Raw genomic sequence first — 17,994 nt, 5'->3', positions numbered from 1 at the left:
GCTTAGATGGCGCGGCCAGACTTTTGCAGTACCTGGGGTATCATAGGACTATTTTATCTACTCCACTAGATTAGTTCAGTGTGAGAAAGATTGGAAAATTATGTATTAATTTTCTAGAACAGGGCCGCGGGTCGTCTTTGGTTTGCAGTCTAACCTTGTACAATTTAAAACTACAAAGTGCTTGGTACTAGCTGTAATTTAAATAGGGTAATTGGCAAAATGTTGATAGGTTTTGAGAGAGAGCATGCACGTTTTGGATTGCTGTGATTTGCTAGATTTCTAAAATTTATTATTAAAATCAACTAATAATATACTTTTTTAGTTTTGGAAGATGAAAAAAATGTCAAATTTTCTGTTGTTATGAATGTAAAATGGTTCTAATTGGCAAAGGTAAAAAACGGATTCTTGTTTACAAAGTCTTTGGTGGAAAAATGGCCGGTTCCTTTCAAGAATAGGGATATGAGTTATAAAGTATTTTCAAATTAGTTTTTTTCTAATGAAAGCTTTTGGTTGAACAAGTATTGAAAGTATTGACAAGTTAATTTTTAAAGCACTAGGCCGGTTTCCTCTCTTTAGGTAAAAGGTTAAATCAAACTATTTCTTAAATCTTTGCATGTTGTTCTGTCTCAATAGTCTGAATTTAGACCAAAGATGGGCCTCGTTACGTTAACAAATGGCATGTTTTTAACGGAAGATTCTGTGAACGAACGGAAAAACTGTTGGTTTTGAGATCGTTATCGAACGAAAACACCCATTTATTAAAAAGACCAGAGAATAAGAAATAAGAACGAACGGATGTGTTTAAAATATCGTTTTTCATTATTTTTTTTCAGCTTAAAACTGCATGAAACTTATTTTCAATAAATCATGTTTTTTAATTTTATTAGTATTTTAACATGTTTTGCAACGGTAACAATTTCTAAAATATTTTCTATGTTTTTCAAGTTAATCTCTTAAGAATAAAATTTTCCTTTGCAGATACTAAGAATTATCTTTAAAGGGAAAGACCAGCTAGGTAAAATATTTAAACCAAAAGTGCAGTAGTATAGAAAACAATTTTAGGATTCATTTGAAAACAATGAGACCTCATTGCGATGTATAATTTCTATTGGTAAGAGTGTAAAATCGTTTACTGTAGACTATTTATTAATACATTTTTCGTTCGTGTTATTGAATAATTGTAACAAAAATGTTTCTTCTGAGGACCATCCCGTCTAGTGAAATTTCACAAACGAATTTACACTTTTACTTACAAAATGATATATGTCCTAAATATTTCTCTACAACTCTGCACTCTTGGTTCAAATATTTAACCTAACCGGTCTCTCCCTTTAAAGCTTAGCTCTACCTTATTTAAAATTTGTGATCTCTAATCTTATCAATTTAACCTGTCATCTCTGTACGGAAGCTTGTTAATACGTTCCATAAGATCATAATGATCTGTTATTTGCTGCTTCGTTCCACAAACTGGACCATGGGCTGGTTGACAGCTGTCAGGGATAGGGGGTAAAATGTGGGTTAAAAAAGTAAACGATTAAAAAAGGGCTGAGCGGCAGTAGGAGTGCAGCCTCTTTAAACTAGGAGATTGGAAGAGAGAGGACATTTGAGCAATCTTGTATTTGATGTTAAAGAGCAAATAAATTTACTTGCAGTGGCTTCCAGATCAATTTATTAAGGGAAATAGGTCGGTTTACACATACTGCACATTTTAAATGTTTAATTATAGTTTAAAAATTTCCGTAAAAAAAACGATTGAATTTTAAAACCCTTAAAGCTGCCACCCCATGCCCTCCTGGAACATGGATAGATGATTTAGAAGCCGAGACTAGTCTACACCCGAGCCTTTCAAATATAAATCCAAACATGCAGTCGCTGAAACTGTAATTCTAAACAATTAAATTGATGTATATATTTGTAATTAAACTTTATAAAACTTTAAACCTTCCTTGTCCTCTGTACATGGAAAAACATCAGGGAGTCTAGAGTCTAACATTCGTTCAAATCCGACCTAAATAATAAATATCAAAGGTTCAACAAAACTAGATTTTTTCAAATATTTGAATACCTTAACATATTCTCCTGGACTTAAAATACAAATATTTGAATACCTTGACATATTCTCCTGGACTTAAAATACAAATATTTGAATACCTTGACATATTCTCCTGGACTTAAAATACAAATATTTGAATACCTTGACATATTCTCCTGGACTTAAAATACAAATATTTGAATACCTTGACATATTCTCCTGGACTTAAAATAATCTTGTCAGTTTGACCAATTTCACTAACAACATCAGAAACCCAAAAATGCTAAATAAAATAGAATTAATCCTCTTGTATACAATTGGCTTTTAAAGTGGTTTGCGCTCCTGGTTCTAAAAACAACTTTAGCCGGAAACTGGTGCTCTGAAAGGGACCATTTTTTAATCATTCTCAAGTTTTCGAGGATTTCACTAATTATAAGAATAGAAATTTCCGTAGAAATTAGACCTGTTTGGCTCACATGTTTGGACGTTTATTTGATTTAAACAAACAAAAATTACAAAAATAAAAATAAAATTCAAATTTTTACTAACAATTTATCTCCTAATATTATTATTTTTAAAACTTAAAGGGACTGCAAAGGAAAATAAACGGCGGTATGGCTGAAACCCAAAGATTCTGTTTTGTCAAAATTACCATTATGTCAACTGCAAAGAGAATATATCAATTCTCTACTAAAAAGCTCGTCATAATGTCTGCTGCTCTATTCTTTGTCTAAATGAGGCACTTCCGACTTACATTCTCAACTTCTTGGCCAGGAAAAGCTGATTCAATTCAGTTTTTTTTTTCAATTTGCCAAGCAAAGAGGAGCTACGCTGAATTTGAACCTTATTTTATGTGAGTATTACATGTTCATGATGGATTCTGGAAGATTGTTTCTGCTCATTCGCACCTTACCGTTTTAATGTCCTCTAAAACTTAAAAAATGTAGCAAAAAATAGAATATATTCTCTTTGGATATAGAGCCGTAGACATATTTTATAGAAAACTACAAAGGGCAGGGATTATCTGGGGCAAGGTTATAATGCAAGGAAAGTTATTTCAGCGGTGTATACATCTTTTGTTCTGCGGGGCGGTTATGTAAACACAAGACGGATGTCAAAGCCTGACATGGGATCCGTCTTCACATAAAAAAATCAATGATATATTCTAGTCATTGGAAACTATTACGTGAATTATCAAAATTATCAAAATTTAATGCTTTTAACCTTTTCGGATACTAAATGAACACTGATGCATCTATTCTTGTTTACAAATTCCGCCCAGAGAGAACTGCAGTTTCAAGATGTACGCAGAGTATACGCAACACAGGCAATTAACTTTCCTTGCATTATAACCTTGGGGCGACCAACAATGGGAGTTTGGGAAAAATCATCATCATTGGGGTAGTATCAGAGAAAGGAGGGGATACACAGATGTCATGAGCCTCCGCTATGCAGACATGAGCCTCCCAGATTTGCTATGAAGACCGAGCCTTTGCCATACAGTAAGAGCCTCCGCTGACAGTAAACGTGCCTCTGCTATTCAGAATATTAGTTTCCTTTAAACTCTTGGTTTTAACATGTAGTAAAGATTTTTTTGAAATAGTGGCCTGACAAGTTTACCAAAGATTAGAAGTATTGATCAACTATTTCAAATAGTGACAAATTATGACTTGTTTTAAAAAGTCAAATCAAAATTATTAAAAATTATAAAATTATAATGGTAATTGACAAACTGAATCTTTGGGCTGAAACCTAAGCATTTTAGGAGTTGATCGAGACTCATGAGAGTTCTATCTGATGTTCCTGTCTCGAGAAATTTATATATATATATATATAAAAAAGATATTAAGGGTTGGTACCTGTGATTCAGGCATTGAGAACTTTGCATGTAGAGTCACTCAAATTTCAGCTGAAATTTATGAATTACCTTAGATGAGTGAAGGTAGATTTGATAGCCTCCCAATTCATTATATTTTTCCTTAATTAATCCATCCCCTATTAAAGCATAGAATTGACCATGGGCTCTTATAGAAAATGTTTCATTAGGTGAATATGTATGACAATGACCAGCATCCCATTGGTTCAAATGGAAAAGCCTGCTTCTCCATAAGTTCTCAAAGGCAGGGCTTGCAATATGCTCTGGCTGGTGCTTTGACGGAATTTCACTGTGGCATTCAGGTTCACAAAAAGCATAAGCATCATCAACGATTGTTCTATTTTTGTAAACACGCGTAGCGCACCAGGGCTTGTCACTATCAAACAACGTACAATTGTAGGATGAAATTAATTCTTTGAATAATAAGCAATTTCCATTTATTGGATCTTCTTGCTCGCAGAAAAACAGCTTAAAAGGAAAGGCACATGGGCCTACATAATCTGAACTTGTAGTATACATGGTGTCGCAGGGAAACTTTCTCTTATCACTTCTATGTTGCACAAAGTGAAACAAGTTGTCTTTTGACAGCGTATTCTGTGAAATCCATTGTTGAATAGAATCAGCTGATATATTATCAAGGGTCTCTATGTGCTCCAGGATGTTGCGAGATTTAAAGGTAAACATTTTGCAGAAGCTGATCGAAGGGAACTCTACAGTTGAATGGGCAGTCATAGAACTAAAAGATATAAAATTTGTTTTACTATCTTTTTTGTTAATGGAAATGCTCATTTTTCGTGTTGGCAGGCGTTTTACTGACACAGCCATACAAGAGAACCATGGTGTCTCATGATTCTAGCTCTTCAAGAGAGCCATGGTGTTTCATGATTCAAGCCAATCAAGAGAGCCATTTCCTCTCATGATTCCAGCAAATCTAGAGAGCCATGGTGGCTCACGATTCCAGCAAATCAAGAGAGCCATGGCAGCACATAGTACCAGCCAGCATACTTTTGTTGCATAAAACGTGCTAAGTCTACTAAAGGGTGAACCTAAAAAAACCACACAAAACGGATTTTTTTGATTATTACTAAGAAAATCCGTATAATAATGGATGAAAATCTGCAAAACTATTATTTTGGGTCCAGTTAAGAGGGGATCTACCAAGAAAAAATGAATAAAAATCTTAAATCCATCTTGAAATCACAGATAAAGACCTATCTCCAGAAAAAGTCACATGCCAGTGATGGTAAAATAATAAAGTGGCTGTATATTGGTGCAGTCCCCGGTCCTGACACTCTCAATGCAATCAAAAAAGAAAGTGCTACAAGCTGTTATAGACAAAGAAAGCCGTCAAATCCAGAAGGAAGACTATTAAAAGTTTCCAAATACTCAAATATATATGTAACCACTAAAATATATCCAATAAAACTGTTTGAATCAGAATGCATAAATCAATTAGAGAAGAATTTGTATTATGTGTGGTTTTTTTAGGTTCACCCTTTATATGCTGGGTACACTTAGGGTTTCCATCGAAAGTGTTCTGTCGCATTTCGCAAACTTTTTCTCGAAATTTCACATTTTTTTCGCGAAAATAAATGAAGCGAAAACGAAGCAAAATTTTGCAAAAATATTTTCGCGACAATGCAAAATGCGAAAATTTCACAAAAATGCAATTTCGCGAAATGCAAAAATACGAAAATTTCGCGAAAATGCGAAAATTTTGTGAAAACCATGAGTTTTATTATGTCATATTTATAATTTCTCTTCCAAATAAGTTTTGAAGAAGAGAATTTGATTTCGCAATATCTTTTTTAAGTTTCTGTCTGTCCGTTCACAAAACATACGTTGAACCGTGATTTTCGCATTACTTTTCCGCGAAAATTTCGCATTTTTTTTCGCAAAATTCTCGCATTATTCTTATCGCGAATTTTTTGCATTATTTTTCCGAGAAATTTTCGTATTTTCTATTTGCGAAAATTTTGCATTTTTGCGAAACATATTGAAGCGAAATTTCTCAAAAATTTTGCTAAACGATTTTTCCTTTTTCGCTGGAAACTCTAGATACACTAGACAGGCTGGTACGAGTAAACCCTAGACTATTAATCCTTGTACCGGTTCTGATCGTGTAACAATTGGTCTCATCTCATGTACGTAATTCTGTAACCAAGGACACTTTTTAAACAGGGAAGACATTTTTCTAAAGGAGAACAAATTCATATTTTTTTGGTGGAACAATTTTTTTTGATATTCTTATTTTTAAATAAATATTTTAATAAGTCGAAATTTGCTTTTATGATGCTTGTGTGTAAAATTAAAACTGAAGATGCTACGAAGTCACAAAGATGTACTGCTTAGTTCAGTATGAACTCTATATACTGTACTGTACTGTACTGTTTAGTTCAGTATGAACTCTATATATTCAATATATTATACTAGCTAAAGTGACCGGCCTTGCTCGTAAAAATTTTAAAATTGAATTTGGAAAAAAAATTTATTCAAAAGAAGAAAAAAATTCGATTTTTTGAAAAAAATTTGTTTTAGTTTTTAGTTGTTGCTCCCCGGACACCCATGGGTTCACTTAAAAAATGTCGCTATAGCTAACATTTATACATATATTTATATGAGCGAAGGGCTTCATCAAATATCGAAGATAATATTTGGTAACACATATATTCAGCTTAAAATCATATATCTTCCTTACCCGACTATTAAAGTTTTATTCATATATCTTCCTTACCCGACTATTAAAGTTTTATTCATATATCTTCCTTACCCGACTATTAAAGTTTTATTGGCCAAATATTTTCCCACAGATGAGCTTGCCATGAAGAGGTATAAAATGACAAGAATAATTAAAATTCCAAATTTCACAAGTTTGGGATAATTTATCGATTTCATTGCTTTCAGTTCGGTTGGTTCTTGGTTCTATTCTAACACTGAGTGTTAGAATAGAAATGTGCAAAATCTGCAAAGTTATCTTTTTCTAGAGTATATATCTTGAAATCCAAGACGAGTAGAACAAAATTACACCAAATGGCTAAAACTTTATATTGAAACAATAAATGTCAATTATAAACTAATAATAAGGCGTTAGAACTAGTTTTTTTTATGATTCTTGATTTCATTTTAAAACTAATCCCTATTTTGAAATAATTACCGGATTTCAGGCTTCAGCTCATGTCACGTTTTCGGAACATATCCTGGTTTTGAGACAATTACCGGAATTCATATCAATGTCAATTTTCAAGCATTTACGGACTTTCGTAACAAAACAAGATATTTTGATAAGGTAAAATATAAACAAAATAGAAAAAGAAAACAAACTGTTCTTTTATAATTTAAAAATCATTACATCATTGAAAAATCAAAATATAATATCATTTGTTCTTACAATTTAGATTTAACTAGAAATGCGGGAAACTGTTTGTTTAAAATGCTTGAAAATAAATCTTATTTAACAGATAAAATGTGGAAACTGGAAAAAATTTAAAGTTAATTTAGTCTTCATAAGATAATTTTTGTTTTCAGTGATTTACTTTGTAATTTATGAAAGTGAGTTTTGTTTTGAATTGTGGATTATGCTCAAAAACGGGAAAATGGGTTTTGTCTCGAAAGAACGACATATGTTTGAAAATGGAAAACCTAACATTGTCTTGAAAACAGTCAAGAGCTTTAATATAAAAAGAACTCCTATTATAATTTTGATTTAAGTTTAAAATAGGGAATTGTTGTCCTCGTCATGTTTAATAAAATGTTAGTTATAGTTTTTATTAGCGACTTTTACTCTGGATATGGGCCGGGATCCCCCAAAACCCAGTCTTTCAATTTGTCTTTCATTTCTAACATTTAGTGTTAGAAATGGGCCAAGTGTTAGTTTTGGAACTAATATCCCCTGTACTATAGTCCAACTTGTCATAAAAATTGGACTTTACTGTGGAATGAAGACATAATTTCATATTTTCATATGTATAATGAGTACATTACATACATATTACACATTAATGGACGGTCACTTGTAATTCAGCCCCCTTTTCAATATGAATGGGGATAAGTAAAGATTTTCACATGATGGAATTCAGAGACCGGCTTGGTAATATATTTGAACCAGGAGTGCAATGTTATAGAAACACATTTAAAGATTCATTTGACGACAAGAAGACGCTTTTATGGTGTATAATTTCTCAGTAAGAATGTAAATTTGTCTGTAACATTTCACCGGAAGGAATGGTCCATGTTTATTTTAAAATTAATGTAAAAATGTAACAAATAGTATGCTAAATAATTTGTTACTTAGGATCAAGGTACTAATGCAAGGAAAGTTATTTCAGAGGTGTAAGCATTTTTTTGTACTGCAGTGTACTGTCTTTGGGCGGAAAAGAAAACACAAGACGGATGTCACAGCCTGACATGGAATCAATTTTCACAAAAATAATCAATGAAATATTCTGGTCATAGGAAACTATTATGTGAATTATCAAAATTATCAAAATTTAATGCTTTTAACCTCCTCGGATACCAGACGAACACTGATGCATCTATTCTTGTTTACAAATTCTGCCCAGAGAGAACTGGTTTCAATATGTACGCGAAGTATACGCGACCACAATTAACTTTCCTTGCATTAATACCTTGCTTAGGATCAGGTTGAAAAATTGAAATTAACTCTTTTCATCAAACTAAGTAATCTTATTCAGTTAATAGTTTCTGCAAATAAATTCTAGTCCAATAGATGGAAACGCAAAATTTGTCAGTCTCAGTACAGTTGTATTCTGACGTCATGAGTGTCATTTTAAATTTTGTGCCCGACAAAATTATTAATAATAGTTATAATTATAGAATAAATGGCTTATCTTATCAACTAAATAACTAATGTAAGATAATTTCGTTTTTCTTGTTATATTTGACACTTGCGACGTCGTGTATAATTGGGACATTTCTCTGTTGCCACCTATTGTACTTGATAATCTATCTGGGTTTCTGTAATTTTTGTTTGTTCGCAAAGTTTTCTTCGGATTTTCTTAAATTCTTATTAAAAGATGACATTTGAATCATTTGAATGCAAATTTATATGGAATAAAATACATTAATATAATGATGATAAAGAAAGGATTGATTGATTTCTTCACAAACATGTTCATAAGCAACACATTATTTTACTGTAGAATTTTAATTTATACATTTTACATCCTGGTTATTAAATACTTGTAAAAACCGTTTCTTCTGCAGACCATTCCTTCTGGTGAAATTTCACAAACGAATTTAGGCCCTTACATTATACAACGCAAAAGCGTCTCATTGTTATTAAATGAATCATAAATTTTTCTCTATGGTCCTGCACTCTCGGTTCAAATATGTTACCTAACCGTTTCCCCCCTTTAAATGTTTTGAAACTTTTTTAAGCTGTGGGAACAAAAGAAACAAAGCAATATAAATATTATGGAAAACAGTTTATTTTTACTTTATCTATTACACTTATATTCAATATACATTTTTCTAAACATTGACTATAACATTGCTTAACATTAAATAACTGTATCTAATAAACTTTATTATTTTTATCAATAAATTTTATACTAACATACAGCACATTTTTCATTTGTAAGGCACAATTGGTTTTTTGAAATTTTTTTTGCTAAAAAAATAAATTTTTCCAAAACCCAAATTCTGAAATTTCTGAAAACAGATTCATGAACTAAAGAGACGTATCATGAACATTGTTAATAATAAGTTGAGTATGTTATGTTATATGCAGTAAAAATATTTATGTTTAATTTGCTTTATGTTTATGTTCATGTTCAGAACATTCAGTCTGATATATGAATTTTATAACTATGAGTACAATAATTTTTTACTTCGCAAGGAGTTTTTTTTTCAGCTATTTCTTCATTCTACACTGTACTTAATTGTACAGTTTGTACAGACAGAATCTATTCATTCTACACTGTACTTAATTGTACAATTTGTACAGACATCTTATCATTCTACACTGTACTTAATTGTACAGTTTGAACAGACATAATCTTCTCATTCTACACTGTACTTAATTGTACAGTTTGTACTGACATAATCTTCTCATTCTAAATTGTACAGTTTGTACAGACATAATCTTCTCATTCTACACTGTACTTGATTGTACAGTTTGTACAGACATAATCTTCTCATTGCAGCAAAGGAATTATTTTCCCTTTTTAGTATTTTTAAAATATCAAAGGAAGACTTTCTTGAAAACAATCTTGAAAACGATCTTGAAAATTAGTTAATTATTGTTACTGGTACTAATGTACTAATAAAATATGTAAATATTCAAACTTTGAAATGTACACTGCAGTACAGTGCTCAGTGCTGAAAACATTGCAATCAAACATAGAGATTTTACAGAGATTTTTGACATATAGTAGAGGGTATACAGATTGCACAATGCTCAGGGTCAGGGTACATAGATTGTACAATGTACAAGGTACACAGATTGTTCTGGGTATAGGGTACATAGATTGTACAATGTACAGGGAACACAGATTGTACAGTGTGCAAGATACACATATTGTTCGATAAACAGGATACACAGATCGTACCATGGGTACTCAGATTGTACTGGGTATAGGGTACATAGATTGTGCAATGTATAGGGTACACAGGTTGTACAGTGTACAGGGTACACAGATTGTACAGTGTATACGGTAAACAGATCGTAAAGGGTACTTAGATTATCATTGTACAATGTACAGGGTACACAAATTCTACGGTGTACAGGGTACACAGATTTTACAGTGGACATCACACACAGATTCTACAGGACACACTGTACACTGTACACAGATTGTACTGGACAAAGTGTACACTGTACACAGATTGTACTGGGGACAGGGTACATAGATTGCACAATGTACAGGGTACACAGATTGTAGATTGTACACTGATTTTGTAAACATTATACATTAATAATTTACAGATTTTAGTCCGGGAGTATTTCAACAATTAATCTTCCCCATTTCCTGGATTTCTCTCCTGTGCGCAGCAAGTCAACCTGTTTCAAGAAAAACGTTATTTTTGCAAAATAAATAACTGATCACCGAAAATAACGATTCCAATAATTGGTGTTTAAGAGTTGAAAAAATAAAGGATTAAAAATTGCTTTTGAATGAAATCTTTTGATTTATCAAATTCTGAAAGAAATCAAATTAATGCATTATATCAGAAAGCAAGGCAAACTTGTTTATTTGATTTTCAATTCAGAATAGATGATTCATAAATAAAAAATATCTGTTGCTTGTTTTTCTATTGACATGTTTACATGTTACACATAATATATAGAATTAAAAATTCTTTGCAAAATTAAACATGCAATTGAGAGTTGAGAACATGTTTATGATAAAAGTAAATGAAAAGAAAAAACAATTTGTCATTTATTTATCTTAAAAGAAGATACTAAGAAGAAAGTAATAATAGAACTAAGGAAGGAGGAACAGGGTTTTTATACATTTCAATGTAGTATTAAGACAGTCCAAAAACTAAAGTTTTTTAGTAAAAAATTACATAGAAAGCAAACAGTGATTGCTCAGGGCTAGGCCTTACATAAGAAACCTATAAGCTTTTTTTGTTTCCAATGTTTGTTATTGCTTACAATATTTTTTATTATTTTATATTTACAATATTTGTTATTGCTTACAATGTTTGTTATTCATTGCAATGTTTGTTATTGTTTACAATGTTTGTTATTGTTTACAATGTTTGTTATTGCTTGCAATGTTTGTTATTGCTTACAATGTTTGTTATTGTTTACAATGTTTGTTATTGCTTGCAATGTTTGTTATTGTTTACAATGTTTGTTATTGCTTACAATGTTTGTTATTGTTTGCAATGTTTGTTATTGTTTGCAATGTTTGTTATTGTTCACAATGTTTGTTATTGCTTGTAATGTTTGTTATTGTTTACAATGTTTGTTATTGTTTGCAATGTTTGTTATTGTTTGCAATGTTTGTTATTGCTTACAATGTTTGTTATTGTTTGCAATGTTTGTTATTGTTTGCAATGTTTGTTATTGTTCACAATGTTTGTTATTGCTTGCAATGTTTGTTATTATTTAAAATGTTTGTTATTGCTTGCAATGTTTGTTATTGTTTACAATGTTTGTTATTGTTTACAATGTTTGTTATTGCTTGCAATGTTTTTTATTGCTTGCAATGTTTGTTATTGCTTGCAATGTTTGTTATTGTTCACAATGTTTGTTATTGTTTACAATGTTTGTTATTGTTTACAATGTTTGTTATTGCTTGTAATGTTTGTTATTGTTTACAATGTTTGTTATTGTTTGCAATGTTTGTTATTGTTTGTAATGCTTTTTTTTACAAATAAAACCTGTTTCTCAAACTTTTTAATACGTCGCACTAAAATGTAAACCAACCCTTAGTTCTATTACTGCTCCCTCCGCTAAAAAATATGCTTTATTCAAAATAAAAAATTTAAAGCGCGCGCGCGTGCGGTTTTACTCACTTATTTCGTACAGGGACATCTTACAGTTTCTCTGCACGGTTCAAGTAAAATTATTAATCTTTTAATTATTTATAAATTTTAAAAAAATCTATTTTAACAATCCTATTTTTATTTGTTTACAATAAAATTGAACATGACTTCCGACTTTCTAAGTCGTCTTCGTTTTTAAAAATAAAATGGCGGATTTACCTTTCTACGTCATCAATTGTTTCCGGCATCTTGCGCCCCTTGGTCTCCGGGAGGAACCAGGTGAGGCCGGAGGAGAGGAGGCCGAGGGTGACGAATATGAGGGTGGGGATGGCGGGGTGAATATCGGCCAAAGCGGCGACGGTAGTTGAGAGAGTTCCACCCACTTTACTTACAAGAGAGGAGGAGCCGACACCAGCAGCTCGAACAGTGGTTGGCATAATCTCTCCTAAAAAAAAATATTATATAGGTTAATTTAACCAGAAGCAGCCAAAAATCAAACTTCATCAACCTAGTTGCACCAGCTAGCCCATGCCTTCGGAGCTAGGTATCTATTTTGACCCCTGACGTATGTCTGCCAGTGTAGTTGGTATACCGGGCAGGCCTGTACAAACTAAAGACCGGAAAGGTCGGTTCAGCTCAGACTCAAATGTACATGAATTTAGTGTGATGACAAATTCAGTGAAATACAAAATTAAATCGAGAAAACACAAAACGCCAAAGGTAAAATAAAAAACGGAAATAAAGTATAAAATAAAATGATTCAACAATTGTATTTACAATGTTTGAAAGAAGACAAAATATAAAAACAGTTTTAAAATATTTTTAGTACAGTTTAATAAAAAATGTTGAACATAATGTATCAAATTTTATAAAACAGTTTACTCTCTTCTCCGATTTTTAGATATTAATGCTGTTTTGATTTTCTTTAATTTGTATAAAAAATTAAGAAAGAAACAAAAATTCAATTATTTTTTGTAAGGACAATAGAAACTTTCTTTTATTTTATTTTTGGGAAAAATGAATATTTAAAATGTCAAATATATCATAATATTTACAGAATTAAAAATGCCCATTTCACAAATAAAGTCCTCTAATATTTTTATGAATGTTAAAAATGTGGTCATGAAACTTTTTTAGCTATATGTTTAGTTTTTCTTCATAGCTTTATTTATGTGTAAACTGCTAAAAAGGCTTTAGTTGAAGAAACAAAAACAAAGAAAAAAAAACAATGCAATTATTTTCCAGACAGAGGTAAAGTGGATGAAAGATTTTTCTACTTTGAAAAAAATGGTTTTTCACGCTTAGCAGGAAGTTATCCACTTCAAATCCAAACTGGAGGAGCTACGAGGTCGCTTAGCAGGAAGTTATCCACTTCAAATCAAAACTGGAGGAGCTACGAGGTCGCTGAGCAGGAAGTTATCCACTTCAAATCAAAACTGGAGGAGCTACGAGGTCGCTGAGCAGGAAGTTATCCACTTCAAATCAAAACTGGAGGAGCTACGAGGTCGCAAAGTTGTATCTTATTAAATTTATGTACCATATATCCATATATAAGATATTGGAATATCTATGTACCCTTTTATCTGTGTACATATAGAAATTGCTGGTATATTTATGTACCGTTTTACCTGTGTAAACTGTACACTATACGTATACAAGATATTTGCACATGTATATACCGTACACTTTTGTACAAATACAAATATTGGTATATTTATGTACCGTATTATGGGTACAAACACAAGATATTGGTATATTTATGTACTGTATTACCTGTGTACAAATACAAGATATTGGTATATTTATGTACCGTATTACCTGTGTACAAACACAAGATATTGGTATATTTATGTACCGTTTTACATTTGTACAAACACAAGATATTGGTATATTTATGTACCGTTTTACCTGTGTAAACTGTACACTATACATAAACAAGATATTTGCACATGTATGTAACGTACACTTTTGTACAAATACAAATATTGGTATATTTATGTACCATATTATGGGTACAAACACAAGATATTGGTATATTTATGTACTGTATTACCTGTGTACAAATACAAGATATTGGTATATTTATGTACCATATTACCTGTGTATAGGGATGTTAACGTTTTCATTTTTCAGAAAAACGATCGTTTCGTTATGAAAACGACGACGAAAAAACGAAAACGAAACAATCAAAACAATCGTTTTTATAAAATTTGTCGTTTTGTTAACGATTGTTAACGACGACCCTTCATAAACGATCGTTAACGACGGACAATCGTTAACGATCGTTAACGACGACCCTTTGTTAACAATCGTTAACGACAACCTTCGTTAACGATCGTTAACGACGACCCTTCATTAACGATCGTTAACGACAACCCTTCGTTAACGATCGTTAAAGAAGAGAGGAACCCGACCTGAAATCTTGCATCTTGAAATATCAGAAAGTCTAAATGATTATTCAATTACTGACTCATTATACTAAATCCATCTTAAAATCACTCATTAACCAACTTTGTGATACTTCAAGATGCAATACTCAGTCAAATTTGTCAAAAATTTCATTGTAAAACAGTTTAAGAATTCAACACACAAAATAATAATCTTAAGTAGAATTGAAAAAATGGTTTGAGTTGTGATTTTTTGCGTGACGTGGCTGGATTTTCTTAAATCACACTTTAAAGGCCCTAAATATACCATTTAAAAAAGTAGTTTTGCCCGGAAGAGTCAAATGTGGTGGTACGGAAGGTGAAATAGTGGTGGCTCATGGCTGCTGGAAGAGAAAAAAGCTAATATGTGGCACGGAAGGGGAAATAGTGGTGGCGCATGGCCGCCTGCCTTCCCCCGCTCACCGTACTACCAGTGTACAAATACAAGATATTGGTTATTTATGCACCGTACTGCCTGTGTAAAAATACAAGATATTGGTTATTTATGTACCGTACTACCTGTGTACATATACAAGATGGCGAAGCATAAAGTAGTGGAGAAGTTTCCAATGAGAGCAAGGACGACAATCGGCCAGTTTCCAGGATATACGTCACGCTCGATAAACAGGGTACCCAGAAACATAACTCCTACATTTTGAAAATTATTTGTTGCACTATTACATCCATTTCACAAATGTTTCAATCTATAGATTGAAAAAAAATAATTTTTCAAACTGTTAAACTTGCTGAACGGAGTTAAGTTAATCAATTATATAATCGCAAAGCTAGTTAATTTTTGCTTTTGAATATGTCTAATAATGCAAAAAGTAAAACGTGGGCACCTTTGAAAAATATGTTGCAGTATTGAAAAAGGCGCCAAAGTTTAAAAAGATGGCGTCACTACCTGTGATAGCGCTTCCAATCATGTAAGGGTATTTTCTTCCCTTCTTGAGAACTAGCACCATAGCTAGAGTTTTAGCAGGGAAATCAAGGATTGTACCGATCAGGAAATTCAAGAAAAGACCCCCTGAAATAATCTAAATAAACAAAATGATAAAAAGCACTATAAGACAGTCTGTTCAAATGTTTACAAACAGTGATTAGAGTTGTACTGCATGCAAGATATTTTACAAAATTGTACAAAAGTGTATTAAGGTTATGCAACTTACTAAAACATTCATTACAGATGTACACACCCTTGTACACCAACATACTTAAATATATATAGAAATCAGTGTAAAAAACAATTTCTTGAAAACTCATTTGCCTCTCATCAAGAATGTAATGCAAGGAAAGTTAATTGAAGTTGCGTATACTCCGCGTACATATTGAAACCAGTTCTCTCTGGGCAGAATTTGTAAACAAGAAAGATGCATCAGTGTTCGTCTGGTATCCGAGGAGGTTAAAAGCATTAAATTTTGATAGTTTTGATAATTCACATAATAGTTTCCTATGACCAGAATATTTCATTGATTTTTTTTACGTGAAAGATGGATCCCATGTCAGGCTTCGACATCCGTCTTGTGTTTACATTACCGCCCAGTGACAGTACACTGCAGTACAAAAGATGGGTACACCTCTAAAATAACTTTCCTTGCATTAATTCCTTGCCTCTCATTGTCAATTATAATTTTTTTTAGTATATTAGGTTGTTTTTACTGCAAGGGAGAAAATTAATAAATTTTTGTGTAAAAAAAGTAAAAAAAGGAAAACTTGCCTTTTGATATTTAACTTTATCCCACCTCCACCCCCAATCTTAAAATATAAGTCTTAACCCCCTTAGTTGAGGGGGGGGGAGGGGTATTTCTTCTCTTGTGTACACAATGTACACAACCCACCTGTCAGGTTCTGCCAAGATAGAGCCAGTCCGTACATAATGAAAGCGGTCGTAAACCAGTTGAAGTACATAATCATGGTGTGCATTCTAGAAATAATTGTACAATACATTAACAAGTTTAATCAGATTGTACAGAAAAAGATTCATTTAAAAGTTTTCATTGGCTAAATTTAATGCATTTACCGTACGCTGAACTATCTACCGACGGTTTAAATTTGAATAATCGATTCTAATCCTTACTGAATTTGAAAATTGGTATCTAAAATTTTTACCGGTTTCATAGATGAATTAAATTTAAAATATTTTTTTTGAATATCTGAATTATCTCAATTGGTGTACCGTCCTGTTTTGCATTGTATAGTGTTTGTTTAATGTATACAACAGGAGCTATGCTGCCTAGGTCGGTATTGTACTTTAAATAAACCAGAGGCCTAATTTAAAGAATTTGAGCCGCGGCTTGAATCCACCAAAACCCGGTTTAAATTACGCGCTGGCTTAAATCTTGAAACATTTGATACAATTTTAAGTGGAACCAACCATATTTAAGCCGCGGCTTAAATTTAAACCGAAGCTCAAATTCTTTAAATTCGGCCTCAGAGTTGACAGTGTTCCTGTACGGTACGACCACCTGTGACGGATGAAATTGTACCGTATTGAATGTTAACTGTACCGTTGTTAACCAGATGAATCATAAATAGGAAGACGACATTTAAGAAATCTTGCGTGTATTTGATGTTGTTATAAAGCAATTCGTTTTCCCTCTAGCCTGTTATTAAAGAGGGCTTGTCAAAGGCTGTGCATAAAGTGCATTTCACTTTTCAAATCATTACTAGTGTACAATAAGCGTCTTCCTAATCATTACTAGTGTACAATAAGCGTCTTCCTATTCATTAATAGTGTACAATAAGCGTCTTCCTAATCATTGCTAGTGTACAATAAGCGTCTTCCTAATCATTACTAGTGTACAATAAGCGTCTTCCTAATCATTAGTAGTGTACAATAAGCGTCTTCCTAATCATTACTATAAAAATAATACAGGGTGTCCCAATAAACATGGGAATTCAGTGACGAATTCGATATCGTCTTTTTAGATAATGCTTTGATTTAGTAAAGTGATACCTTCTGAGAAAGCTGTGATCTGTAAAAGTTTCGTTTGCTATGTTCACATTTTGTTTGTGTATGTTTTGACTGCATACGGTTGTACTTAGTAAAACAAGACAATTTCAGTATACAAACAGTGTAAACTTGTCCGAGGCCGTTCCTTCCATAAACTACATTGGTCGACAACTTGACGTCTCCTATATTGGTCGTGAAATGTACGGAGAAATAGTGTTTTGTTCAAACGCGTTCTTCCATGAGTTATCAG

General features: G+C 32.3%; 1 protein-coding gene across 1 annotated transcript; it reads right to left on the bottom strand.

The window, feature by feature from the left end:
* Positions 1 to 9,778: 9,778 nt before the first annotated feature.
* Positions 9,779 to 16,736, bottom strand: LOC111714796 (organic cation transporter protein). The gene is made up of 5 exons (XM_023489999.1): positions 16,630 to 16,736; positions 15,696 to 15,818; positions 15,311 to 15,439; positions 12,585 to 12,810; positions 9,779 to 10,929 (listed from the first exon to the last, which is right to left on the bottom strand). The coding sequence occupies exons 1-5, from the start codon at positions 16,712 to 16,714 to the stop codon at positions 10,881 to 10,883; spliced, it is 612 nt and encodes a 203-aa protein (XP_023345767.1). The 5' UTR covers positions 16,715 to 16,736; the 3' UTR covers positions 9,779 to 10,880.
* Between the last annotated feature and the right edge of the window lie 1,258 nt (positions 16,737 to 17,994).

Source organism: Eurytemora carolleeae, unplaced genomic scaffold, assembly GCF_000591075.1.
Source record: "Eurytemora carolleeae unplaced genomic scaffold, Eaff_2.0 scaffold1631, whole genome shotgun sequence".
In the NCBI taxonomy this organism is placed as follows: Eukaryota; Metazoa; Arthropoda; class Copepoda; order Calanoida; family Temoridae; genus Eurytemora; species Eurytemora carolleeae.
Note: the sequence above shows the minus strand (reverse complement) of the source record. Positions and strands in the feature narration are given on the sequence as shown.

Bases quoted from the DNA above. Each gene is read 5' to 3' on its own strand.
- LOC111714796 (XM_023489999.1), bottom strand. From the start codon at position 16,714: ATGCACACCATGATTATGTACTTCAACTGGTTTACGACCGCTTTCATT. The intron at 15,819-16,629 runs GTGGGTTGTGTA...AGATTATTTCAG, and splicing joins ATCTTGGCAGAACCTGACAG to GGGGTCTTTTCTTGAATTTC. The intron at 10,930-12,584 runs GTAAATCCGCCA...TTCTTGAAACAG, and splicing joins ACAATTGATGACGTAGAAAG to GTTGACTTGCTGCGCACAGG.